Below are 27,236 nucleotides of genomic sequence, written 5' to 3' on the forward strand. Positions count from 1 at the left end.
CAGAGTACAAACTTGAAAAGGTCTCTCAGAATGCAGAAGAAAAGAACAAAAGTATGGAAATAGTAACAAAGGATAGTGAAAACTACAGGGGAAAGGGACAGGGTAGCCAGACTAAGTGTTTCTGAGGGGAATCCAGAAAAACTGGAATAGAAGCAATTAAAACTATAACTAAAGAAAAGAAGAAAAAATAAACTGGAGGTTGAAAAAAAGACTGAGTGAACTCCCTGTGTTGCAATGGGCAGGAAAAATCAATGAAGAGGGCTTCCCTGGTGGCCCAGTGGTGAAGAATCTGCCTGCCAATGCAGGAGACATGGGTTTGAGCCCTGGTCCGGGAAGATCCCACATGCCAAAGAGCAACTAAGCCCGTGCACCACAACTTCTGAGCCTGCGCTCTAGAGCCTGCAAACCACAACTACTGAGCCCGCGGGCCTAAAGTCCATACTCTGCAACAAGAGAAGCCACCACAATGAGAAGCCCGCACACTGCAACGAAGAGTAACCCCCGCTCACCGCAACGAGAGAAAGCCAGTGCACAGCAATGAAGACCCAACACAGCCATAAATAAATAAATAAATAAATTCATTGAAAAAAATAATAATTACATATATGTTATACAAAATAAATACACAAAGCACAAATACCAGAAAAAGTACAAGGCTGTCAATATTTTCCTCCCCCTTTGGAAATGAGGGATACACACTGACCTCTGGGAGAGACACTGTGAAATCAACATACAATAGATCTGGATATGGATGTTAAAAGTCACCTGAAAGAGCTAAGTTAGATCTCAGGCCAGAAATACTGAGCTACTACGTATATGACTATATTAATGTATCTACAGAAAATGTCAAGTAGAATTGCAGTTGACTGAAACATCACTTCTCCACTTAATTTTTTGTACAGGGAAGAGAGGCTTTAGCCAAAGGAATTTGAGAATTCTGACCTCAAAGATGAAGGCATCCCGCCTGCAGAGATGGATATAGGGATTGCAGTCAATGCACCTGACATATTCTGATCCCAAAGACAAAAATCACTCCTATCAAAGCCTGATGTCAGTAAACATTTATCTTACATTCTGCTTATCTAACCCATCTTATTCTGAGTCCATGGTCATGAAACAATCTTCTGACTATGATTCTGTTCTCTATGTCATTATGCCCAGAGGGAGAGAACGAGCTGCTCACAGCAACTCCATGTTTAGTCCGTGAGATGGCAACTCCTCATTATAAAATAAATTGGATTACTGGGGGGAAGATATGCTAATACTTCAAGTATTCAGGAGTTAGGAAATTAAGTTTACTGGTTAAGGATATGCACTTTAGAAGCAGAAAAATACGAATTTAAATTCTGGCTCTGCCACCTGCCAGCTCTGTGATCTCCAATGTAAAATGAGGACAATGATACCTGCCTTGTAGGATTGTAAGTATTAAATGAGACAATGCATCCAAAGTACTTAGCACAGTGTTTGCCATATGGTAGGTGCCCAATAAATATTTGTTGAAAAACAACATGAATGTATGTGATTGATAAGTGGTTCTCGTTATTTAAACTTGGTATTTAAATAAGCTTAGTTTATACGCATCTTCCTCTAAAACACAGATCCAATCTTAGGGTACTGGGCAAAAATCTGGATTTCGGACTTGCCTATCTTGAAGATAGACTCTTCTAGACTTTGATAAGCTCTCTAACTAACTTCTGCCATTCTGTATGAGGCCTTTTGAGGAAAAGATTGACAGCCTTGTTTTAATACTCTGATATATCCATGTGGCAACCAAGTCAAAGATCTAATTTTTAAATTTTTTTAAAATTTAAATTTTATAAGGAGTTATCTCTAGGTGATGGGATTATGAGTGACCGTTTTCCCTTCTATATTTTCCAAATTATAATACAAAAGAAAAGTTGCCTTTTTTATTATTTAATTTTTTGAAATTGCCTCCAAAAATTCGGACAAAGAGAAGATAAAGATAGAAAAGATGAGATTAAGCTAGAAGTAAAGTTTGTCACCGAAATGCATTATGGTAAGGTTCTATAGGTTTCCTAAAGGTACAGAAGAAATGTTTTCCTAAACTTTCTAGCCTCCACCTAAAGAAACTATGGTCACTAAGGAGATTCACAGAGTCTATAATGTAAAAATAATGTAAGGTCCCAGAAGAAGCACTGCTATTCTTGTTAATAAACCATGAGAGAGGTCTTCCCTGGCGGTCCAGCAGTTAAGACACTGCACTCTCACTGTGGGGGGCATGGGTTCGATCCCTGGCAGGGGAACTAGGATCAGTGCAGCCAAAAAAAATAAACCATGAGAGAAATTCTTCTCATGGGGTTTCACTGAAGAGTGTTTCTTCTGACATCTTTCAGTAAGTTAGTGGCATCATGCCAGAACACAAAGATTAAAATGTAAACTCTGGACCAATTCAAGAAAGCTATTGTTTCTAAACTACAAAAACAAAACAGGGCTTCCCTGTTGGCGCAGTGGTTGGGAGTCTGCCTGCCGATGCAGGGGACATGGGTTCATGCCCCGGTCCGGGAAGATCCCACATGCCGCAGAGCGGCTGGGCCCGTGAGCCACGGCCGCTGAGCCTGCACGTCCGAAGCCTGTGCTCCGCAACGGGAGAGGCCACAGCGGTGAGAGGCCCACGTACCGCAAAAAACAAAACAAAGCAAAACCCAAACTTCCTTTGCAGATAATTTCTCCCATAAAGTAGTCACACTGCACAAACTCTGAGAATGGTGTAAGATGTATTTTGATGTGACACATTTTTCCTCAAAATAAAGTATCAACACAAAACACCTAAAAACAATGCCAAGGAAAAGAAATAAAACCTTTAAAAAGGTGTATTTTAAAGACAACTTTTTTTTAAATCAAATGAAAAGAATATATCAAAAACTTCTTACTGGTAGAAGGAAAAGACAACCTTCTTTGCTAGAATTAACTAAGACATTACTTGTCTAGTTTAAATTACAAAATAGGGAATTCCCTGGCAGTCCAGTGGTTAGGACTCAGCACTTCCACTGCCAGGGGCCCAGGTTCTATTCCTGGTCAGGGAACTAAGATCCCACAAGCCTCATGGCACATGCAAAAAAAAAAAAAGAAAAGAAGAAAAAGCTTAAAAGCAGAAGGCGGAAATGTTCAATTCTACATCTGGAAGAAATACATAAGTTAGTAACTTTATTTTCCTACAGAAAATATGGTCTACGTCTTACCATGTGTTGCTGGTTCCTTGGTAACTGTAACTGGCTGTTCATCCAGGAAGAAATCTGGTAACAAAGGATGGCCTGAAAAATTGACCCCAAAAATAATTAGGTTAAGGTAACAACTTCAGTATATTAAGATTTTAACACCTGTTTAATAAACGTTACATGTTTTTATTTTATTGATCATTCTGGTGCTGTGGAAAAGACTCCCATGAGAAGTGTCAAACTATCTGACCTTCATTAAGCTAAAACACTTTTCCTGTAATCCAGTTATCCTCCTCTCCTTCAACAAATTTCATCTTTAAGATCCAACCAAAGAGTTGCCTATTATGTTAAGCCCTTAACTGCTCTCCCAAGAGCTTTTGCCCGTTCTCACCTATCCATGCAACCCTTCTGTGCTACATCCCTCCAAAATGCTCTGGACTCATCTCCTACCTGGCGCCCCAGAGAGAAGGTGGTTCCTCATTAAGAAGAACTTGTTTCCCATCTCTGTCAATGTGTGTCTGTCTTCCCCTCTCAGAAGATTAAAAAAACTGGAGGGCAGGAATGCACCAGTCTTTGTTATATCCTAACACTTAATCATAATTCCATATTCATATTAAGTTCTCAACACTCGATAGGATTTTTAATTTAAACCAAATTTAAAATTTTGTGCATAGTGCCATTGTGTCTTTAAAACCTAAAGTGATAATTACTGAGTACTATGATTGTACCGTAAGCCAGGTACCGTGCCCAGCACATTATATACTTTATTGCATTTAGTTCTTACACAAATCCTGTGTAGAAATTATCTTTCCCTTATTTTAACCAAAAAGGAAAGTGAGGCTCAGAGAAAACAGGTGACATGCCTAAGGCCGCCCAGCTAGTGAGCAGCTGAGCAGAAATGGGAACTGGGTTATCTCCTCCCAAACTCCACTTGTTCCTAATCACTATACAATATTGCTTCCCTCACAGGATTGCTATGAAGGCTAAACAGATACTGTATATAAAGGTGTTTTTTAAAACTGCAAAGAGCTATTTAATTCAATTCAGTTCAAACTGAAGAGACAGGGATGATACAAATAGAAACGTGGTTTCTGTCACCTAGAAGCTCAACCTAATGAATAATATTTAAAATACACTTTTGCACAAATAAATACAACTCCCATTTGGGGCTATATTGTCTATTATATAGTATACTTTATACATAAATTAAAAATGCATTATCATCACCATCCTCACCTACAGTTACAACGGTAAGAATTATTTTTGAACAAGGGGCCTTCTGAGATCTTCTCAAATACCCCCTTGTACATGGGGTAGACCCTGTTCATTCACCTTCACCATTCATCATGAAGTTACTCTCAGACTGCACTTAAGAGACAACATTTGGAAAGCCCATAATCTTAAAAAGTTTTTGTAAAAAACTCACCACTGTATCATATGTTACCATATCCTTGAAGAAAATTTTTACTGTGTGATTTTAAGGCCAACTTTGAAAACTAATTTGCATTTTTGGTTTCAAGATTTGGAAATGGTTAGAAGCTGATGTGACCTTCTCTATCTGTGCATCACTTAAAAAGCCTTCAACTCACTTCTATTTTCCCTTTCTCTGTTTTTCCAGTTGTGTTGGTCTGGGTTTTTCCTTTCACTAGGAGCACAGCTTTTAAAAGAGCATATTAATTTTATAATCACATAAACATGCACACAAAACAGATGTATGTCCACTGCAGAAAATGTGGAAAAACACATCACTACTTTTGAAAACTATATGCATTACCTGGTGTAACGGCATAGACATCAAAATTTTTTATTCCTTCTTCTTTTAAGATATTTTCATCAATAATAAAGTTGCCAGTAAAACTTTTTGGCTTTTTGAAAATGCAATATGCAGCATCTGCCATGATATCAACTTTTCTACATTGGCTTTCAATACCAGATCCTCCCAGCATATCCATAGCAGCAGTGTATATGGCTGTAGAGAAAACAAACATACACATATGTAACTCTAAATCAAGTAATAGGACTATGGGAGTAACAAGCAAGACAAATAATCTCTTTATAACTCAGGTGATGAGAAAAAGGTCCAGAGAGCTTAAAGGATTTGCCAAATGTTTTACTGACGTAACTGGGTAGACAACACATATTCCTTGCTCTACACAACACTGCCTTATACAGTACTCCTTCATGAGACTATGGCAAAATTCAATTAGATTTCTGACTAAGAATGCTCAAAGAATTTGCATACCATTCTTGAGAGACAAGAAAGCCAGTGAGGAGTAAGCAAGAGCACTGAGCTGTAAACCAGGTGACTGACATTTTTAAGCCAACTATGCGGTGACTTTCGGCAAGCTACTTTAACATCTTTCGGCCTCAGTTTCTTGTTTCTAAAATATGGAGCTCCTTTCCTAAGCTTATTTTCTCTTTTTCCTCTACTAGAATATAGAGACTCTGCTTTTCTTGTTCATCACTGTATCCCTAGCTCCTAAAACAATGACAAATATACCATAAACATTCAACAGATAATGGCTGGACTTGGGGGTCCCTTTTAAGTTCAGATACTACTTTCATTTAGGAAATACTAGAAAATAAAGAAAATTAAAAGGAAGAAATTTTGTTTTTGGCCACACACTGTGGCATGCCAGATCTCAGTTCCCCGACCAGGGATCGAACCTGTACCCCCTCCAGTGGAAGCGTGGAGTCTTAACCACTGGACCGCCAGGGAAGTCCCAAGGAAGAATTTTTAAATTATCTATAATCCCCCTGCCCAGAGATAATTACTATTTTTTAAATAAATTTACTTATTTGGTTTTAGTTTTGGCTGTGTTGGGTCTTCGTTGCTGTGTGTGAGCTTTCTCTAGTTGCGGTGAGCGGGGGCTACTCTTCATTGCGGTGCATGGGCTTCTCATTGTCATGGCTTCTCTTGTTGCAGAACACCGGCTCTAAGCGCCGGGCTTCAGTAGTTGTGGCATGCAGTCTCTAGAGCACAGGCTCAGTAGTTGTGGCTCACAGGCTTAGCTGCTCCGTGGCATGTGGGATCTTCCAGGGCCAGGGACCGAACCCATGTTCCCTGCATTGGCAGATGGATTCTTAACCACTGCACCACCAGGGAAGCCCAGATAATTACTATCAATATTTGCATATAATTCCCACTGTTTTCAGTGCATATAAATTTTAATTTTATTTATTTATTTATTTATTTTTGGCTGTATTGGGTCTTTGTTGCTGCACACGGGCTTTCTCTGGTTGCAGCCAGCAGGGGCTACTCTTCATTGTGGTGCGTGGGCTTCTCACTGTGGTGGCTTCTCTTGTTGAGGAGCACAGGCTCCAGGCGAGCCAGCTTCAGTAGTTGTGGCACACGGGCTCAGTAGTTGTGGCTCACGGGCTCTAGAGCACAGGCTCAGTAGTTGTGGTGCACAGACTTAGTTGCTCCGCAGCATGTGGGATCTTCCCGGACCTGGGATCGAACCCGTGTCCCCTGCACTGGCAGGCAGATTCTTAACCACTGCACCACCAGGGAAGCCCCTAATTTTTAAATTACATGTTTTTTATGAAGTAACTTGAAACTCTACCATTAATACATTATTAATTACACATTGTCAAAGTTGTAAATAGTAACAACTCAATTTACATATGTATTTTAGCTTACATTTAAAGCAATGAAAGTCAATTTGTTTAAATGTACTTTAGGTGTCAGAGTTTCTAGTAATTTAGATAAACTCTCCATTCCACTATTAAACCATCCTGAAATCATTACATACTGGAATAACTTACACATTTCAGTCCACAAGATGAAAAGTATATAGCTTTTAAGAGCCACTGACCCTTTTCACTCATTCAACAAATAGTTATTGAGCCTTACAAAAAAAGGAGGCACTCTTGGAGGTATTGGAGCAGATGAGTGGACAAAACAGACAAAAAGTCCCTACATTCACAGCAATTACATCCTAGCACACATCGCTCTTTCAAAGAGTGCACATTAACTTGGGGAATTTCCTAATAGCATTTAAATAGAAGATACTTCTCCATATTGTAACTAAAATTCCTTTACTAGGAATAATTTTTTTTACTTTACCAATAGCGCAAGAGCTCTGGCCTCACTCTTAACGTGGTAGCTTATTAATAAAAAATAGCAGGGACTTCCCTGGTGGCACAGTGGTTAAGAATCCACCTGCCATTCTGAGGGTTGTCTTTTGGTCTTGTTTATGGTTTCCTTTGCTGTGCAAAAGCTTTGAAGTTTCATTAGGTCCCATTTGTTTATTTTTATCTCCATTTCTCTAGGAGGTGGGTCAAAAAGGATCTTGCTGTGATTTATGTCATAGAGTGTTCTGCCTATGTTTTCCTCTAAGAGTTTGATAGTGTCTGGCCTTACATTTAGATCTTGAATCCATTTTGAGCTTATTTTTGTGTATGGTGTTAGGGAGTGATCTAATTTCATACTTTTACATGTACCTGTCCAGTTTTCCCAGCACCACTTATTGAAGAGGCTGTCTTTTCTCCACTGTATATTCTTGCCTCCTTTATCAAAGATAAGGTGACCATGAGTGCGTGGGTTTATCTCTGGGCTTTCTATCCTGTTCCATTGGTCTATATATCTGTTTTTGTGCCAGTACCATATTGTCTTGATTACTGTAGCTTTCTAGTATAGTCTGAAGTCCAGGAGTCTGATTCCTCCAGCTCCGTTTTTTTTCCCTCAAGACTGCTTTGTCTACTTGGGGTCTTTTGTGTCTCCAAACAAATTTTAAGATTTTTTGTTCTAGTTCTGCAAAAAATGCCATTGGTAGTTTGATAGGAATTGCACTGAATCTATAGATTGCTTTGTGTAGTATAGTCATTTTCACAATGTTGATTCTTCCAATCCAAGAACACGGTATATCTCTCCATCTATTTGTGTCATCTTTAATTTCTTTCATCAGTGTCTTATAATTTTCGCACATAGGTCTTTTGTCTCCTTAGGTAGGTTTATTCCTAGATATTTTATTCTTTTTGTTGCAATGGTAAATGGGAGTGTTTTCTTAATATCACTTTCAGATTTTTCATCATTAGTGTATAGGAATGTCAGAGATTTCTGTGCATTAATTTTGTATCCTGCTACTTTACCAAATTCACTGATTAGCTCTAGTAGTTTTCTGGTAGCATCTTTAGGATTCTCTTTGTAGAGTATCATGTCATCTGCAAACAGTGACAGTTTCACTTCTTCTTTTCCAATTTGGATTCCTTTTATTTCTTTTTCTTCTCTGATTGCTGTGGCTAAAACTTCCAAAACTATGTTGAATTATAGTGGTGAGAATGGGCAACCTTGTCTTGTTCCTGATCTTAGTGGAAATGGTTTCAGTTACTCACCATTGAGGATGATGTTGGATGTGGGTTTGTCATATATGGCCTTTATTATGTTGAGGAAAGTCCCCTCTATGCCTACTTTCTGAAGCAACTGACAAAAGGATTAATCTCCAAGATTTACACGCAGCTCATGCAGCTCAATAACAAAAAAACAAACAATGCAATCCAAAAATGGGCAGAAGACCTAAACAGACATTTCTCCAAAGAAGATATACAGATTGCCAACAAACACATGAAAGAATGCTCAACATCATTAATCATTAGAGAAATGCAAATCAAAACTACAATGAGATATCATCTCACACCAGTCAGAATGGCCATCACCAAAATATCTAGAAACAATAAATGCTGGAGAGGGTGTGGAGAAAAGGGAACCCTCTTGCACTGTTGGTGGGAATGTAAATTGACAAAGCCACTATGAAGAACAGTATGGAGGTTCCTTAAAAAACTAAAAATAGAACTACCATATGACCCAGCAATCCCACTACTGGGCATATACCAAGAAAACCATAATTCAAAAAGAGTCATGTACCAAAATGTTCATTGCAGCTCTATTTACAATAGACAGGACATGGAAGCAACCTAAGTGTCCATCATCAGATGAATGGATAAAGAAGATGTGGCACATATATACAATGGAATATTACTCAGCCATAAAAAGAAACGAAATTGAGATATTTGTAGTGAGGTGGATGGACCTAGAGTCTGTCATACAGAGTGAAGTAAGTCAGAAAGACAAAAACAAGTACCATATGCTAACACATATATATAGAATCTAGAAACACAAAAAAAAATGGTCATGAAGAACCTAGGGGCAAGACGGGAATAAAGACGCAGAACTACTAGAGAATGGACTTGAGGATATGGGGAGGGGGAAGGGTAAGCTGTGACAAAGCGAGAGAGAGGCATGGACATATATACACTACCAAATGTAAAATAGATAGCTAGTGGGAAGCAGTCGCATAGCACAGGGAGATCAGCTAGGTGGTTTGTGACCACCTAGAGGGGTGGGATAGGGAGGGTGGGAGGGAGGGAGACACAAGAGGGAAGAGATATGGGAACATATGTATAACTGTTTCACTTTGTTATAAAGCAGAAACTAACACACCATTTTAAAGCAATTATACTCCAATAAAGATGTTTAAAAAAAAAAAAAAGAATCCACCTGCCAATGCAGGGGACATGGGTTTGAGACCTGGCCTGGGAAGATCCCACATGTTGCTGAGCAAGTACACCCATGTGCCACAACTACTGAGCCTGCGCTCTAGAGCCCACGAACCACAACTACTGAAGCCTGTGCACCTGGAGCTTGTGCTCTGCAAAAAGAGAAGCCACCACAGTGAGAAGCCCACGCACCGCGACAAAGAGTAGCCCCTGCTCGCCACAAGTAGAGAAAGCCCGCACGCAGCAATGAAGACCCAACCCAGCCAAAAAAACACAAAAAACATAGCTAACATTTATTATGTGTGTCCTGTGCTGGGCATGCTGCTACATACTTTACGTACATTATCTGAATGAATTCCATGAGGTACGTACTGTTATCCTCATTTTACAGATGACAGTACTCAGGCACAGAGGGGTTAAGTAACTTGTCCAAGGTTACAGGAGCTAGAATTCAAACATGTGGCTGCTTGACTCCAGAGCCAGGCTCTTAGCCACCATGTGACTAATGGGCATACTTTGTTAATCAACAGTTTTGAGTTCAGTTATCATCTTACTCGCATAAACTGCAGAATTTTTCTGTAAATATTTCAGTATGGTCTACAATGAGACTATATGTATACATACACACTCCAGTCTCACTGTAGACTACATGAATGGCATGCAAATTCTTAAAAATTATTAATTAAGAATATGCCATGTAAGTATATACATGTCATGTACGTGTGTGTACATCCATACACACACACAATGTAAGAACAAGAATGGTATTCCCAGACAACCTACTGTTACTTTAATGACCTTTCTACGGAAAATACAAAGAAGGCACAAATAAACCCCCCAAATCAGGAAATGAGCCAAACAGTTATTCTCAACAAAGTTTCTACGATGTGAACAGGCCAACCCAACAGGCGATAAGACTTACAATAAAAACAGATTAACAACATGATCAATCAAGTCAAATTCCCTGATGATTTCTGGCAAAAAATATATATATATTCAAGATTTGTAATACACCCCGGATCACAAGAATCCTAAAAGTAGCCCTAAAACTTAAGTCTTATTAAGAAATAATTGGAAAAGTATCTGTTACCTTTTGAGTGATTCTCCTGATTACAGCTTTTTTTTTTTAAAGATGTTTTTGATGAGGAACATTTTTTTAAAGTCTTTATTGAATTTGTTACAATATTGCTTCTGTTTTATGTTTTGTTTTTTTGGCCATGAGGCATGTGGGATCTTAGCTCCCCCACCAGGGATTGAACCTGCACCCCCTGCATTGGAAGGCAAAGTCTTAACCACTGGACTACCACGGAAGTCCCTGATTACAGCTTGTTTTATTGGAAATTTGGAAAAGTATGTGAATAAATTTCTTTATGTTTTCTAAGCACAAGAAATAATTTCCGCTTTTCTTTTTTTAAGTATTTTATTGTGGAGATAAGTATGTATTTTAACCATTTTCTACCACATGTATATACATTTTAACCATTCTTTTTGATGACTTGGGTGCATTTTATTGGTTTTCTTTCAGGTTAACCTTTTTGTTAAAACATTTGGCTTAACTAGCCAAGAGTTTTGTTTTTAATTGATTTTTTTTTTTTTTTTTAATTTTTGCTTGTGTTGGATCTTTGTTGTGGCACGCGGGATCTTGCGTTGCGGTGTGCGGGCTTCTCTCCACTTGCTGTGTGCAGGGTTCTCTCTACTTGTGGTGTGCAGGCTTCTGTCTAGTTGTGGCATGCGGGTTTTCTCTCTCTCATTGTGGCACGCAGGCTCCAGAGCGCATGGGCTCTGTAGGTGAGGCGTGCAGGCTCAATAGTTGTGGCGCACGGGCTTAGCTGCCCTGTGGCATGTGGGATCTTAGTTTCCTGAGCAGGGACCGAACCCGCATCCCCTGCACTGGAAGGCAGATTCTTTACCACTAGACCACCAGGGAAGTCCCAGATTAACGATTTTTAAGTGTACAGTTCTTTAGCATTAAGTACATTCACAATGTTGTGCCACTATTACTGCCATTCATTCCCAGACTTTTCAAAATATCTTTTAAAAAATTTACTGGGTTGGCCAAAAGGTTCGTTCGGGTTTTTCCATAACATCTTAAATAAATTTGTTTATTATATTATAGATGTTTTGGGACTTCCTGGTGTCCCACTGTAATGAAAAAGATCCCGTATGCCTCAACGAAGATCCCACATGCCGCATCTAAGACCAGACGCAGTCAAAAAATAAAAATAAATAAATTTTAAAAAATTATAGACGTTCCATGTGTTTAACATTTTATTTGGACTTCTGTATACACTATAGTATGCTCACCATTAAGTTTACTTTCCATTCATCACCATATAGTTGATCCTCTTTACTTACTTCACCCTCCTCCTCCCTTTCCCCTCCGGTACCCACTACTCTGTTCTCTGTACCCACACACAAACGTACACTCTTTTTTTTTTTTTAATAAATTTATTTTATTTATTTATTTATTTTTGTCTGTGTTGGGTCTTTGTTGCTGCATGCGGGCTTTCTCTAGTTGCGGCAAGATGGGGCTACTCTTCATTGTGGTGTGCGGGCTTCTCATTGCGGTGGCTTCTCTTGCTGTGGAGCACAGGCCCTAGGCGCGCAGGCTTCAGTACTTGTAGCACGCGGGCTCAGTAGTTGTGGCTCGCAGTCTCTAGAGAGTGCAGGCTCAGTAGTTGTGGCGCACAGGTTTAGTTGCTCTGCGGCACATGGGATCTTCCTGGACCAGGGCTCGAACCCGTGTCCCCTGCATTGGCAGGCAGATTCCTAACCTCTGCGCCAGCAGGGAAGCCCCCACACGTACATTCTTGTATGTACACACTGAACCGAAGATACCACTGATTATAAAGTGTACCACTGACAGGGACTTCCCTGGTGGCACACTGGTTAAGAATCCGCCTGCCAATGCAGGGGACATGGTTTCGACCCCTGGTCCGGGAAGATCCCACATGCCGCGGAGCAACTAAGCCCATGCACCCATAACTACTGAGCCTGCGCTCTAGAGCCCATGAGCCACAACTACTGAGACCATGTGCTGCAACTACTGAAACCCATGCGCGTAGAGCCCGTGCTCCGCAACGAGAGAAGCCACTGCGATGAGAAGCCTGTGCACCGCAATGAAGAGTAGCCCCCGCTCGCCACAACTAGAGAAAGCCTGCGCGCAGCAACAAAGATCCCACGCAGCCTAAATAAATTAATTAATTAAAAAAGAAAACAGTGTACCAATGAGGAAAAAAACCCTGCCAATTAAACTACAATATATCATCAACTGTAAGAGTGACCTGATATCAAAGATGTAAAAATGTGAAAACATGGGCATCTCAGAATCAGTGAAATACGGTATAAACTGCTTAACCTTGTTGGTAAGTAGGTCCCTTGAAAAACAGAAACCAGTTTTGGTTTCTAGTACCAAGAGAGGCCAGCTGCCACCCTGTCACCTTGACCTCCCTGGTTAGCTGAGTTCCCACGTCTACATGTAATGTGGTCCAGGTGACAGAGGACTGCAGCTATTCTGTGATGCTTTTGTTATCTTCCTCTCCACTGCCATTGCCAAGTTCAGGAGCCACCAGTTCCAGACTCCCCACCCCAGCTCACATGAAACCTATCCAAAAGTGGACCTTTGGGACTTCCCTGGTGGTCCAGTGGCTAAGACTCCACACTCCCAGTGCAGGGGGCCTGGGTTCAATCCCTGGTCAGGGAACTAGATCCCACATGCTGCAACTAAAGGTCCCGCATGCCGCAACTAAAAAAATATCCCACATGTTGCAATGAGGATCCCGCACGTGGTAATGAAGATCCCGTGTGCAGCTACTAAGACCCAACACAGCCAAATAAATAAATATTTAAAAACGAAAGTGGACTTTCCTCTTCTACCACACTTGTTCTGACCAATCCAGACGCAAGACGCAGCAGGCATTTTCAATAGCAGCCCTCATCCCTCCTCCCCTCCCCACCCTCCACGTCAGCAGAAACTATGAAATGGGTTTTGTAAAATGAGAAAATTATAGTTTTGAAGGTGACATAGTCGGGTGCTTGAGATCCTCATGGTGTGGAACTACTAAAGGCATGCTTTCTAGTCCGTTTTCTGGATGTGTTGAATTCACTGGCTTGAAAGTTCTAGACCCAGAAGGGGTAACGTAGCCAGTGTAGAGAAGGAACACCGAGCCAGGGAGGACGAAAAGTGTGGACCAGGACACTGTTTTGATTGTAGATAATATATGTCACACCGTACTCATTTCATTAAGTGCAATAAATCTCCTCTTCCTGGAAGGGCAGTAATGTTGGGAGATTGCTTCTGGTTCCAGCAAGCATAAAGAAAGAACCACTCTACTCAGTCCAGAAAGAAGACATGTGTTCTTTTAGAGGCCTCCCAGACAGCCAGGAGCATGAACACCGTCTCAAATCCATTCTCATTGCCTCCATCATGAATAATGCAATATTCTAGCTAGGTTTCCTGCCTCCTCTTTCCACAAACTTACAAGTCATCCTATATTCAGATGCCAAATTAAACTTCCTAAACCTCATCAACAAACCACCGCTCCTCTTTTCCTTCTTCTTCTTACTGTTCTCCTGCTTCTAAAATTCTAAAGTGGCTCTCCGCTGAATAAATTCAAGCTCCCAAACTCGGCAATCAAGCCCCTTGGGCTTAGTTTGTCCATCTTCCCCACAACCTCATACCCCCCGCCAACATTCAGGCCAATATGAACCCATTTGCAGATCCTCAAGTTCAGAGGGAAATAAATAGCCCACACCCCATCATGGGTACAGTATATTAAACCCCTTGTAGTTCCACCAAACACATGGTATTGTCCCATACTGCAGCCTTTTTTGTTCGCTCCGCCAGGAATGCCTTGCCCAGTCTCCTTCTTGCTAACTCCAATATTCTCTTGTGGTCTCATTTCAATTGTTCCATTAGAAAACAACCTTTCCTAACCTTTCATCTGAAATACATGGCCCTCTTGTTACGTTTTAAAAGTATCCTGTACATAATTCATTATGCCGTGTATCATATGGAACATGACCGTCAACTGAATTCACTATGCTATACAAATCTAGGACCCAAATGATACCAATGGTTCCAAGATGTCTAGTCAATCTAAAATGAACATCTCTAAGCTAAAGCAAGTCTCAGCAGTGAGCTGATTTCTTCTTCCAATCCTGATACTGTCCTCCACGTTCCCTGTCATACAATGTTCTCCCCCTTCCTTATATAAGCTTTGTTCAGAATGCCTATCTTGGACCTAGGTAGAAGGAAATCATACTGCACTTTCATTCATTCATAAAATACTTATTTAATGTCTACAATGACTATAATAAAATGAACAAAACAGATACTGTCTCTACCTTCAAGAAGCTTTTCTAGCAAGAAAGACATTAAACAGGGACTTCCCTGGTGGTCCAGTGCTGAAGAATCTGCCTTCCAATGCAGGGGACGCGGGTTCGATCCCTGGTCAGGGAAATAAGATCCCACATGCTGCGGGGCAACTAGGCCCACACACCACAACTACTGAGCTCATGCGCCTCAACAAAAGAGCCTGCATGCCACAAACTACAGGGCCCACACGCTACGGAGCCCGCACCACAACCAGAGAGAGAAAACCCACACGCCACAGCTAGAGAGAAGCCCGCACGCCGCAGCTAGAGAGAAGGCCACACGCCACAACTAGAGAGAAGCCCACGCACCGCAACGAAAGATCCCTCATGCCTCAACGAAGATCCCGCATGCCTCAACGAAGATCCAGTATGCCGCAGTGAAGATCCTGCATGCCACAATGAAGACCCGACACAGCCCCCCAAAAGAAGACATTAAACAATTATAGTTATAAAATCAGCAATTTAATTTCAAATGTTGTAAGTGCTATGAAGGAGATGTCCAGATTACTAAATCTAGTGGTCAGTCCCCATCTTGTAAGAGCTATGAGCGGCATTTGACACAACCGATCACTTCTCTTCTTCCTTGAAACACTTTCTCCAACTGGCTTTCAGGACATCATACTCTTTGATTTTCTTCCTACCTTACTCTCCTATGTGGATTTTTTCCTCTTCTTCCCAACCTCTTAACATTGCAATTGCCAATGATACTTTCTCTTCTTCTATTCACTCTCTAGCTGACATCATCTAGCCTTGTGACTCTATATGCCATCTATATGCTGAAAATCCACAAATTCCATCTCCAGCCTGGACCTCCCTCATGACCCCCAGACTTCCAAACCCAAGTGCTTACTGACCATCTCCACTTGGATGCTCAATCACAATACCCCAAACTGAATTTGTTCCCCAACCTCCCTTGTCTGTAGCATTCCCTCATCTCAGTTGATGGCAACTCCATTATTCCAGTTACTAAAGCCAAAGTAATTTTGGAGTCATCCTTGGCTCTTCTTTTTGTCTTATATCCTATATCTAATCCATCAGCACATCTTGTTGGTACTAACTGCAAAAAATATCAGAATCTGACCACTTTCTGCCTCTGCTATCACCCTGGTCACAGCTACTAATATCTGTGCCTAGGTTACTCCAATAGCCTCTAAACTGGTCTCCCTATTTCTCCTTTTGCCCTATGAGAATCTATTCTCAGCAGAGCAGCCAGAGAGATTCTTTTACAAATTTAAAAGAATCAGGCCCCTCCTCTGCTCAAAACCTTGCAAAAGCTCCTCATTTCACTCATAGAGTAAAAACCCAAGTCTTGGCAAGACCCTTACAACATCTGACCATTTCCTCATAAGCATCATCTCCTCACTTCCTACCACTCTCCCCTCACTCCAGCCACACTGGCCTTCTGCCTGCTCTTTCATCATTGCCAAGCAGGCTCACCTCAGAGGACCTTTCAAGGGCCTATGTCTTCTGTCTTCAATGCTTTTCCCTCAAATACCCCATTGACTAACACACCCCCAAGGTGAACTCCATCACCTCCTTACTTGAAGACTTCTACACTCAAATGTCACCTCAAAAAGGCTAAACCTTTCTACCCTATTTAAAATTGCAACTTATCCGCCCTAACACCTGAGCCTTCTAATCTCCCTTACCTTCTTCTACTTTTTCCATAGTATTATCACCTTCTAGCATATTACATAGTTTGTTATTCATTAAGTTAAATGTCTGTTGTGTCTCTCCCAATTATACTATAAGTTCCATAATGGCACATATTCTTGTCCAGTTTGTTCTCTGATGTACCTTAAGCAACTAGAACAGAGCTTAGCACATAATAGGTGTCCAGCAAATATCTGCCGATGAATAAAATCTCAAATTTTTAGCATTAGACCAGGCTTCTTCTCACTTTGTTACCCCAGAATCCCAAAGACCTAAAGATTAGAGGAGTGGAGGCAAGGAAAGAAGGACAAAGTGTAAATGATGGCAACAAACTCTTTCATCTCTCGCATTGAGAGGTAAACTCTCTGAAGGTAAGGACTGCATCACATTCATCTTCGTACCCCCAGGTACCTTGTGCATAGTAGATACTTAATAAATTATCTGTTGAGTACATAATGAATAAATAGCACAGAGAACTGTGCCTGGCATATAAAAATGTTTGGAAGATGAATGAATATAAAGCGTCAAGTAACATAATAGAGGTACCAAGAGGGAAACACTATGCTCAGACTTTATCTCAGAGACCTCCCTTTCTAACTGCCTGACTCTCACTATCTATCAACTCTGGTAACAGCAATGATTAAGGCAGGGGGAGGAGGTTGAGAAAGGATGAGAGAAGGAAAAGAAATTGAAAAAAAAGAGGCACAATAAAGTGTGAGCTTTTAAACTTTTTTACTGTGATTCACAAGTAACACTTTTTATCAGCATGACTAAAAACACATAATACCTACACATATACACTCACAAACATATACCTATTTCACTTATATATGACATTTATATATGAAAAAAGTTTATGAAACAACATTGCCTCTTACTATATGCAATGCTCTCTAATATTTTCTATTTTATTCAATTAGAAATAAAATGAAACAACAACAGAATTCTGGCTGCTACCTAGTAGATTTCACAATCCACTAAATTGATTTCGTGCCTCACTAAATTGATTTCATGACTCACCAATGAGTCTTGACATGTAGTTTGAAAAGTATTGTAGAAGCAGTTTTTTCACTCTCATCTTTGCCTCACTGCAATGAATATCACTCTCCAGAAAATCTTAAAAGAATTGTGTCTGCTACAGTAACATAAGGGAAACGAAGAAGCAATAAATCATGGTTCTGATCCCACAGTAGGTCAGGGCATAAAGAATCTTAGTCAAACTTCAGATGGAATTTTAAAAAATTGATTCCTCCTTAAAAAATTAAAAATAGAACTACCATATGATCCAGTAATTTCACTTCTGGGTATTTACCCAAAGAAAACAAAAACACTAATTCAAAAATATATATGCACACCAATGTTCACTGCAGCATTATTGACAATAACCCAGATATGGAAGCAACCTAAATGTCCATTGATGGATAAATGGATAAAGAAGATGTGGTGATACACACACACACCCCCACACACACACACCCACACACACACACAAAATGGAACATTACTCAGCCATTAAATAAATTAAATCTTGCCATTTGTGACATGGATGGATCTAGAGACTATTATGCTAAGTGAAATGTCAGACAAAGACAAATATCATATGATCTCACTTATATGTGGAATCTGAAAAACAAAATAAACAAACAAAACAAAATGAAAACAGACTGATAGATACAGAGAACAAACAGGTGGTTGCCAGAGGAGAGTGGGGTGAAGGGTGGGGAAAACTACATGAAAGGGATTAAGAGGTACAACCTCCAGTTATAAAATAACTAAGCCACAGGAATGTAATATGCAGCATAAGGAATATGGTCACTAATACTGTAATAACTTTGTATGGAGACAGATGGTTACTAGACTTATCGTGGTGAGCATTTCACAATGTATGCAAATGTCAAATCACTATGCAGTACACCTGCAACTAACATAATATTGTACATCAACTATATTTCATTTAAAATTTTTTTTTAATTCCTGGAGTTCTTATGAGAAAAGAAAGATAGTGGCTAGAGAGCTGGCTGCAACGGCTAAATTTTCCTAAGAGTTGCATTAGCAACATACCCCAGGGCTCCATAAATTCTCACCCACAGCCCCTTGTTCTCCCAGCTTCAATACCATAGACCATTAGGTCTTTCACTACTGCCTGGAGCTGAGGAAATCTCCTCACCTAGTATACAGCAGATAGGAAGAAAAAGAAATCCATCATTTGTTTCTAAGCTACAACTCTGGGTACAGTTCACACTGCTATATGTGGCAGTTCCGTTCAAGAGTACCTCTAGGGCTATCATAACTTGCAAAAATACTGAATTAAGTGTTCTTCTAACAGACAGCAGTGTTTGTTGATTCTTCCTGTGTCTGGACATTGGATCGCCTTAGCTGCACAGCACTTTTTGTCTTTTCACCGCTCTATTCACCCTTAGATAATTTAAACAACGGCAACCTTGGCAGCAGGGGCAAGTGGAGCGGTCTCTGCCCCACGGGTGGGTAATACAGCAGATGTACCAATTACTGAATCCATTTGGAGGCCTAAAGGAGAATTCTCCCTGGTCTCCTCACTGTTCAGCCTTAAGGGTAGGAACTACTTCTCTCACCTGTTGAATCACCCAGGTGAGGGCCTCAGATCCTCCATGGGCTGAGCTCTCTCCAGGAACTTCTGAGTATTAATTCTCCCTCCAATGCTCTCTACTGGCCCCATTCTGTCCTCTGGCCCAGAGGGGAATAACCTCCTTCAAGCTTCTCAGTTACTCCTCTTACAGAATCAATGTCTTGCTCATTCCTTCCATGTCCTGCCTGCCTGCCACCCCAACAACCTGCTCCACTCCGGGGAGTTGCCTGGTCATTGGAAAGGGTGGACAGCAAGGCCATAAGTTTCAACAGTCACCTTCTCAGAAACCCCCTGTACCCTCAAATAAGTGAAAAGATTCCAGTCTGCAATCTGTATGTTTCAAGGAATATAATGAAGAATATGAAGATACTTTCAAAGGGAACCCAAAATTATCATTCATTCAAAAAACACCTAAGTGACCACTGAATGGAGGGCACTGTCCTAGGAGGAGACACACCAGTTTGACCCCTAAGGAGTTTCCTTGGAAAGGGGTCACACTAATTTACATGTTGGAGTACTGATGTTAGTGCAACAAAGGTTCTGTTAAATACATAAAATGAAAAAGTGATTCCCACTACATTTTCCCTTTATCATACTTTTGTGGGGTAGGATTGTCATTTAGATTTAAGAGGAAAGTAGTTAAGGTTTTTCACAGGCATTATCTATTAAATATATGAAAAAACATATAATAGATATAGTTTGTCTTTTCTTTTACTTCCTTTAAGCTGTTTTGATATATAAGTGGAGAATAAGAACCCACAAGGACAAGCTTTCCCTTTCTGTCATTTTTACTGACTTTCCCTCATGTTTATACAACATATTCCCTAGCCTGCACCCATCAGCTTCCATCATACACTTAACTCTAAAGCTGCATACCCAGCCATATGCAGGTTATTCTGTCACCTAAAGGGGATCTAGGCACTCTGTGAACTCAGAACTCATGTGAAAGTACAGAAAAGTTGGTTTTTCATAAAGAAAAAAGACAAAGTAGTAAGAATACCAGAAAGTAAAGAAGCATTTGCTAGGATGTGTGAGGAGAAAACAAAAGTATGAGAATCTATAGAATTTTCTGAGGTACGAAAGATAGTGATGGAAAAAAGGTTAGGGAAACGCAGATGGCTTCCTGTTGGCTTTAATGAGACTCTTCAAGTGTTCCTGGGTTCAGTGTTTCTAGTACAGCAATCAAGTAGTCATGCAGATCAAGTCAAAGCTAGAAGATGACTGAAAAGGGCCTTTTATGCACAATAAAAAGTTGAATTTTTTTCCCAACAGACAGACTGAGGTTACCTTTGACAGTCTACTCACTCGCACCCCACCCCACCCAGGAAAGAGGGTCAAAGACAATAAATGAGAATCCAATAAATGGATTTTTTGTAAGTACATACCTGTTTTAGGCCACAATGCATTGACTGCAATTTCACCTTTAAATTCTTCTGCCATTCCAAGCACACACATAGACATACCATACTTAGCAATGGTGTAAGCTGAAAGAAACCACCAAGAATTTAATTAAGAAAGAAATTAATCTGTGAATTTAAATAACCAATTTCTTTCTATTACTATTCCTTCCTCGATATATTTTTTCAGAATTATTTAATAATAATACAAAACATAATTTTAATTTACTATTTTTAAAAGAACAGTTTTTAAAGAAGTAACTGTAGTTTTATGGAAATGGTTTTTATATATATCAGGGATGAACCACTTTTACATACTTCCATCCTAATATTAGATTCAAAGAAAAAAGACAGTAATAAACTTTCACTTCTCTTAATATTATGGGAGTAAGTTACATTATTGTTTCTTAATCTGGTTTTTTTCCTTTTCTTTTTTAAAAAAATGAAAGTGACCATTTAAAGGAAAACTACTACTAGTAAAACATAAACAAAAGGTTGCAAATTCATTTAACCTAGTCTATTAAAACAAAACTCCTTTTGGTTTTGTTCTATGGGTTCCTACTTCAACTGCCTTCCTTTCCAAATTTTACTGAATTATGTTGAAATAAGGATAAGTATCTGACACAACTATTTCAAAGGAGGCACCTATACATAAATCTTGTTATTTAGCATACTCACCTTAAATCACTAGTTTTCTGTGAAAGGTAAAGTATTCCATGGATCATTTTCACCAACTTTACTGAAGAATAAGTTACATACAATAAAACACACCCACTGGGACTTGAGAGAGCTTTCTAGGACAGGGATATCCATATCTCCATTTGATTATTGGTTATACAGGTGTATACGTTTGTCAAAACTCATCAGACTGAACCACTAACATCTGTGCATTTTATTTAATGTAAATTATACCTCAATTTTTTAAATTAAAGATAAAAGATTAAGAATCTACTTACAAAATGCTATCAATTTCTGCATAGAAAATTTAATGTTGAACGCTATGTACAAATTGTGATTACATCATAGATATACTGGTTTAATACAAAACCAACTGACTAAACAAGCCATCCCCTCATCCTACCACCTACCACAGTGCTGTTTGAACCACAGTGGATTTAGGTTCAGCGGTGGGCTGAGATTGAGGATATGAGCAATTTTACTCTTTTTCAAATAAGGAATGCATGCTTTAGATCTGAAAGCAAAAGAAAACACAAGTCAAGTTACTAGCTTTCTAACAGCTTCATTACTTTCTTAAGTTATATTTTAAACTACTTCTACAGAGCAACTGAACTTGTTCAATAACCGGCAGGGTACTTCTGTTGGTTTTCTTTGTTGTTGTTCCCCCACTTACCTGGAATGCAGATAGGAAAAGCAACTAATATTCATCCTTTGAAGCTATGCATAAAGGCCTGACAATATGATCTGCTTGATGAAAATAATCAATTCCGTGGCACACTAGCCTTAAATCCAACTTAGATTATCTTCAACCACATCCTTCCAAGTCAGACAGACCTAGGTTCAAATCCTCCTTCTGCCCTTCATTGTGTAATCTGGGGCAAAATATATAGTATTCTAATTCTTAGTTTTCTCACTTGTAAATGTTGGTAATACCTGCTACTATCTAGGATTGACCAAGGGATTAAAATGAGATGATACATATGAGATACTTAGAACAGTGCATATATTAAACATGAAATAAACAACTGCTATTATTAGTATTACATATTCTGATTCTTTTTCATCTTAGTAGGTATAGTATTCCTACCACACTGGAACTGTAATTTAATACATGAACTCCCAATACATAACCAAATTTAATTTGTACCAATATGCAATGCAATGTTCCTTTGCAGGCAATATTTAGTTGTTTGTTTTTTAAACCCTTTCAAAAAGGTAGATAATTTATTTTACAAAAGACACAGGTCCAATATTTGGAAATGTTTAATTATTAAGCTATAGTATATAGCTTAATAACATATTGTAGCTTAATAATTTTAGTTTTTAGTTTTATTTCACATTCAATAACTTCTAGGACTTGAAACTAGTCCATTCTTCTTAAGTCTGTTCCTTTATTACCAATGTACAACATTCTTGTTACCATCTACAATGTCTTTTTAAGTTTATAAACCAAATACAATCAATATCACTAAAGGGTTTTTGTACATATTGTTTTTCTATTACAAAGGTGCTTCACTCTTATCGGGGTGAGGTAGAGAAGGGCAAACAATATTACAGCTGTTTGTCATTACAACAGTGAAGCTGCACGTCAAAGCATCAACAGGAAACAACCTATTCCAAGCAATGAGACCATATTTCACACTCAAGGGAAGGAGTTCATTTCATTTACATTACAAACATGAGCTTCTCTAATATATTAGACAAAACCTTTCCACCTGCACTTTGCTTGCCTAACCCTCAGGGTTACTAACCCTAATCAGGTACGTTTTCCACGGCAACATGCCCTATCTTACACATTATATTGAAAATTCTTAGCACCACGCTTAGATACTAATACCTTGAGCTTAATAAAAGAGCTAAGTTTACTAGAAACTTACTGTATGCTAGGCATTGCACTTATTAGTTATTACCTTCACATGAATTATTTTACTTAATCAGGGTTGTAAGCTCCAAGGCCTATAGGGCATTTGAGTAAATGAATAAAGTGAGCTGGGTATAAGAAAGAGCAACGGTTCAGAAATACAATTGAGCCTTATTACTGAATTTCTATAAGCATTTAACATGATACAAACACATATAATACTGGAGATTATATATTTAATTAAAACTTAGAAATACAAATCAGGATCTGCATTCTACCTCCTGTCTTCCAACCCTGTTTCTTTAAACCACTAGAACACAAGACACAGGCCACAGGGCCCTGGGCACCAGGGATCAGGAAGCAGCTCCAGATCCTTGCTGAAATCTCCAAATAGGTCAGTTCTTTGGGCCTTCCCCTACTCTCTCCCTGAGGATGCTTCTCAGGCTTCCCTGAGAAAACAATCTGTACTTATCTTCTGTGAATGAAATGAGTGTCACTAAATAAAAAACAAAACAAAAATTTAAATGGAAATGTCTCATTATGAATTTCTCTTTTATAATGTATGCCTTTCATAGAGGGCCAAAAACCTGACACCCTTTTTTTGGTTCAAAGGTCAATGTCAGGTCTTTCAATTGGCATTGTAAAATGCCTTTAACTGGGAACAATTTTATTTAAAATTAGCTGTTAATAGGGACTTCCCTGGTGGCACAGTGGTTAAGAATCCACCTGCCAATGCAGGGGACACGGGTTCAAGCCCTGGTCCAGGAAGATCCCACATACCACAGAGCAACTAAGCCCCTGTGCCACAACTACTGAGCTCACGTGTCGCAACTACTGAAGCCCGTACGCCTAGAGCCTGTGCTCCACAACAAGAGAAGCCACTGCAATGAAAAGCCCGTGCATGGCAACAAAGAGTAGCCCCCGCTCACCGCAACTAGAGTAAGCGCATGCGTAGCAACGAAGACCCAATGCAGCCAAAATAAATAAATAAATAAATTTTATTTTTAAAAATAGCTGTTAATAAATATAGGAACTTTCAACAGTGAATAGAATCTTTGCTTTTAAAAAGGGTTTTAGGGCTTCCATGGTGGTGCAGTGGTTGAGAGTCCGCCTGCCGATGCAGGGGACACGGGTTTGTGCCCTGGTCCGGGAGGATCCCACATGCCGCGGAGCGGCTGGGCCCGTGAGCCATGCCCACTGAGCCTGTGCGTCCGGAGCCTGTGCTCCGCAACGGGAGAGGCCACAACAGTGGGAGGCCCGCGTACCGAAAAAATAAAAATAAAAAAAATAAAAAAGGGTTTTATTTCAGGGTATCTATTCCTGAGATATTTGTAGATCTATTATTCCAACGTACTCATATTTAGTTTTTAGTACCTTAGTGCCCTACAGCTTATGTATTCCATTTGTAGTTCTTCAACTGCACAAATAGTTTTCATTCATAAAGGTAATTTTAAAGTTAGTTCATTTTCCTATATCGGATTTTTTGGTTTTGTTTTGAACTGAACAAATCTATAAACAGGAGTGTAGTTTAGGCCATCACTTTCATTTTTGGAAAATGATCTTGTTATAGGAAAGGGGACAAATTATCCTTGACAAATGGGTTTTCCAAAGACATAATTTCACAAGGAATGAGCAATGAGAATCATATACTTGTGTTTCCGTAAGTCATAATGTCAGCTAATAAAGCCAAGTCTTTGACCCAATCTTTGCTTGGGAACTGAGTTAGGAATTTTCTCTTGGGTGGCAAAAAAAGAATTGATTTCTTTCTAATCAAAAACAAAATCTCTACAACAGTACACCACAACCACACAACCTTGTCACAGAACTGACAGTCACTTTGTATTCAACATGAGTAAAGCACTGAATAGTCTGTATTTCAAACCACGGAAGTCTATTTAATGCTTAGAATTCATAACGGCCCGTTTTCAACTTTTTAGCAAGAGCTATTCCTAGTGAACAATACAATGAACAAACTTAATTTCTACACCTCTGTGAAACACTTCTACATTAGTTTAGACTTGTATAAGTTTAAAGTTAACCTTGACCATCACAGCCACACTGTCTATACCACTTTTTTTTTTTATTTACTTTGGGCTGCATTGGGTCTTTGTTGCTACGCGCGGGCTTTCTCTAGTTGCAGCCAGCGGGGCTACTCTTCGTTGAGGTGTGCAGGCTTTCCATTGTGGTGGCTTCTCTTGCTGCGGAGCATGGGCTCTAGGCACATAGGCATCAGAGTTGTAGTGCATGGGCTCAGAAGCTGTGGCTCGCAGGCTCTAGAGCGCAGGCTCAGTAGTTGTGGTGCACAGGCTTAGTTGCTCCGCAGCATGTGGGATCTTCCAGGACCAGGGATCGAACCCGTGTCCCCTGCACTAGTAGGTGGATTTTTTTAATTAATTAATTAATTTTTTGGCTGCATTGGGTCTTCATTGCTGTGCACAGGCATTCTCTAGTTGCGGCGAGCACGGGTTACTCTTTGTTGTGGTGTGCGGGCTTCTCATTGCAGTGGCTTCTTTTTGTTGTGGAGTACAGGTTCTAGGCACACGGGCTGCAGTAGCTGTGGCACGCGGTCTCAGTAGTTGTGGCTCATGGGCTCTAGAGCACAGGCTCAGTAGTTGTGGCACACAGGCTTAGTTGCTCCACGGCATGTGGGATCTTCCTGGACCAGGGCTCGAACCTGTGTCCCCTGCATTGGCAGGCAGATTCTTAACCACTGCGCCCCCAGGGAAGTCCTGATTACCACTTTTGATAAACCCACATTACATTTTCTAAAACATTTCTCAATCCTCAAGTCATTTCCTGATGTTCATGTCATGAGTATCCAGTCTAAAAAACTTTAATCACATCAAAATTATCCTGACACCATAAATAAATATAACTGGGTGGGTGGAATATTTATTCCTGTGGCTTCGTCATCTATAATAGAAACGGCCACAAATGATTTAAGTTTTTCATGCATCATGCCCTTCTAACCCTTAATTCAGCAGGAATAGTATTCCTGGTTAGGTTTATATTTTTAAACACTTATTTAAATGAGTGTTTACATTCAATCAAAATTCTTTCACAAAGTTACCAGCTGTAAAATATTTTGATGCCCAGATAATTTCTTCTTGTAACACATAACTGCATCACACAGCAGCATTGCTTATTTTATTTGAAAGTAAACACAAACCTATTGAAATGTTAGTCCTCTTTCTAGTTCATTAAGTTTTTCACCATAATCTTTTCAATATGCTTGCCACAGATCTTACTATGGTTTGATTCTCTATGGTTCCCATTCAGGAGGAATATAGGTTACACCCTGAATTTATAGAAATATGCCCCACATCTACAAAGAAGCAAGCTCTCAACCATTTTACTTGCACATATGGCCCTCTTGGCATATGTCTCATTTTCCCACTTCAGATAGAGACATGGGTATGAGAAATATTTTACTTTCTCCTTTAATAGAAGAAGGAAAAGTGCAAGCACAATGATAAGTGGCAACTTTTTAGCCTGCCTTCAGCATCCAGAGACAATGGTGCCCAGTCCCCATCTGATAACGCAGTTGATACTCTGCCACTGGGCTATGGTAGCTAACTGTTGCCACGTGGGAACGCTGTCTCTATGTGGCCAATGTTTCAAGAAAGCCAGAAATCGGGATTTTTGTGTAAATCTCCTGATTTTTTTCATGTAGGCAGCTAATGAAATTATGAATATAGGTAACTAATAAAAACAAAATGTTTAACACTGTCAGAGCCAAGTTTTGCTGATCCAAAAACACATATCCAAGGGCAAAGTTCAAAATTAAAGACAAATTTTATATTTAACCCTTATTACCAATCTTATGACATACTTCTCTATTATCCCCATTTTACAAATGAGAAAACAGACTCTGCAAGAGCTTAAGTTACTTGTACAAGCTCATGTAGATAGTGAGTCATGAAGGGTGGGGGTGAAATTTGAATCCTCAAAGGAGTCTGCCTCCAAAGCCCAAGTTCCTAACCACCTGTTCT

General features: G+C 39.7%; 1 protein-coding gene across 2 annotated transcripts in view; it reads right to left on the minus strand.

The window, feature by feature from the left end:
• HSDL2 (hydroxysteroid dehydrogenase like 2) overlaps nt 1-27,236 on the minus strand; it is a 120,582-nt gene that overhangs the window by 33,799 nt on the left and 59,547 nt on the right. For both annotated transcript variants that reach the window (XM_060300622.1, XM_060300620.2), the window contains 4 exons: nt 21,794-21,897; nt 20,694-20,792; nt 4,951-5,145; nt 3,201-3,272 (listed from right to left, as the gene is read on the minus strand). In XM_060300622.1, the coding sequence (XP_060156605.1) occupies nt 3,201-3,272; nt 4,951-5,145; nt 20,694-20,792; nt 21,794-21,897 (470 nt within the window). The remainder of the gene's footprint in view (nt 1-3,200; nt 3,273-4,950; nt 5,146-20,693; nt 20,793-21,793; nt 21,898-27,236) is intronic.

This window comes from Globicephala melas, chromosome 6, assembly GCF_963455315.2.
Source record: "Globicephala melas chromosome 6, mGloMel1.2, whole genome shotgun sequence".
In the NCBI taxonomy this organism is placed as follows: domain Eukaryota; kingdom Metazoa; phylum Chordata; class Mammalia; order Artiodactyla; family Delphinidae; genus Globicephala; species Globicephala melas.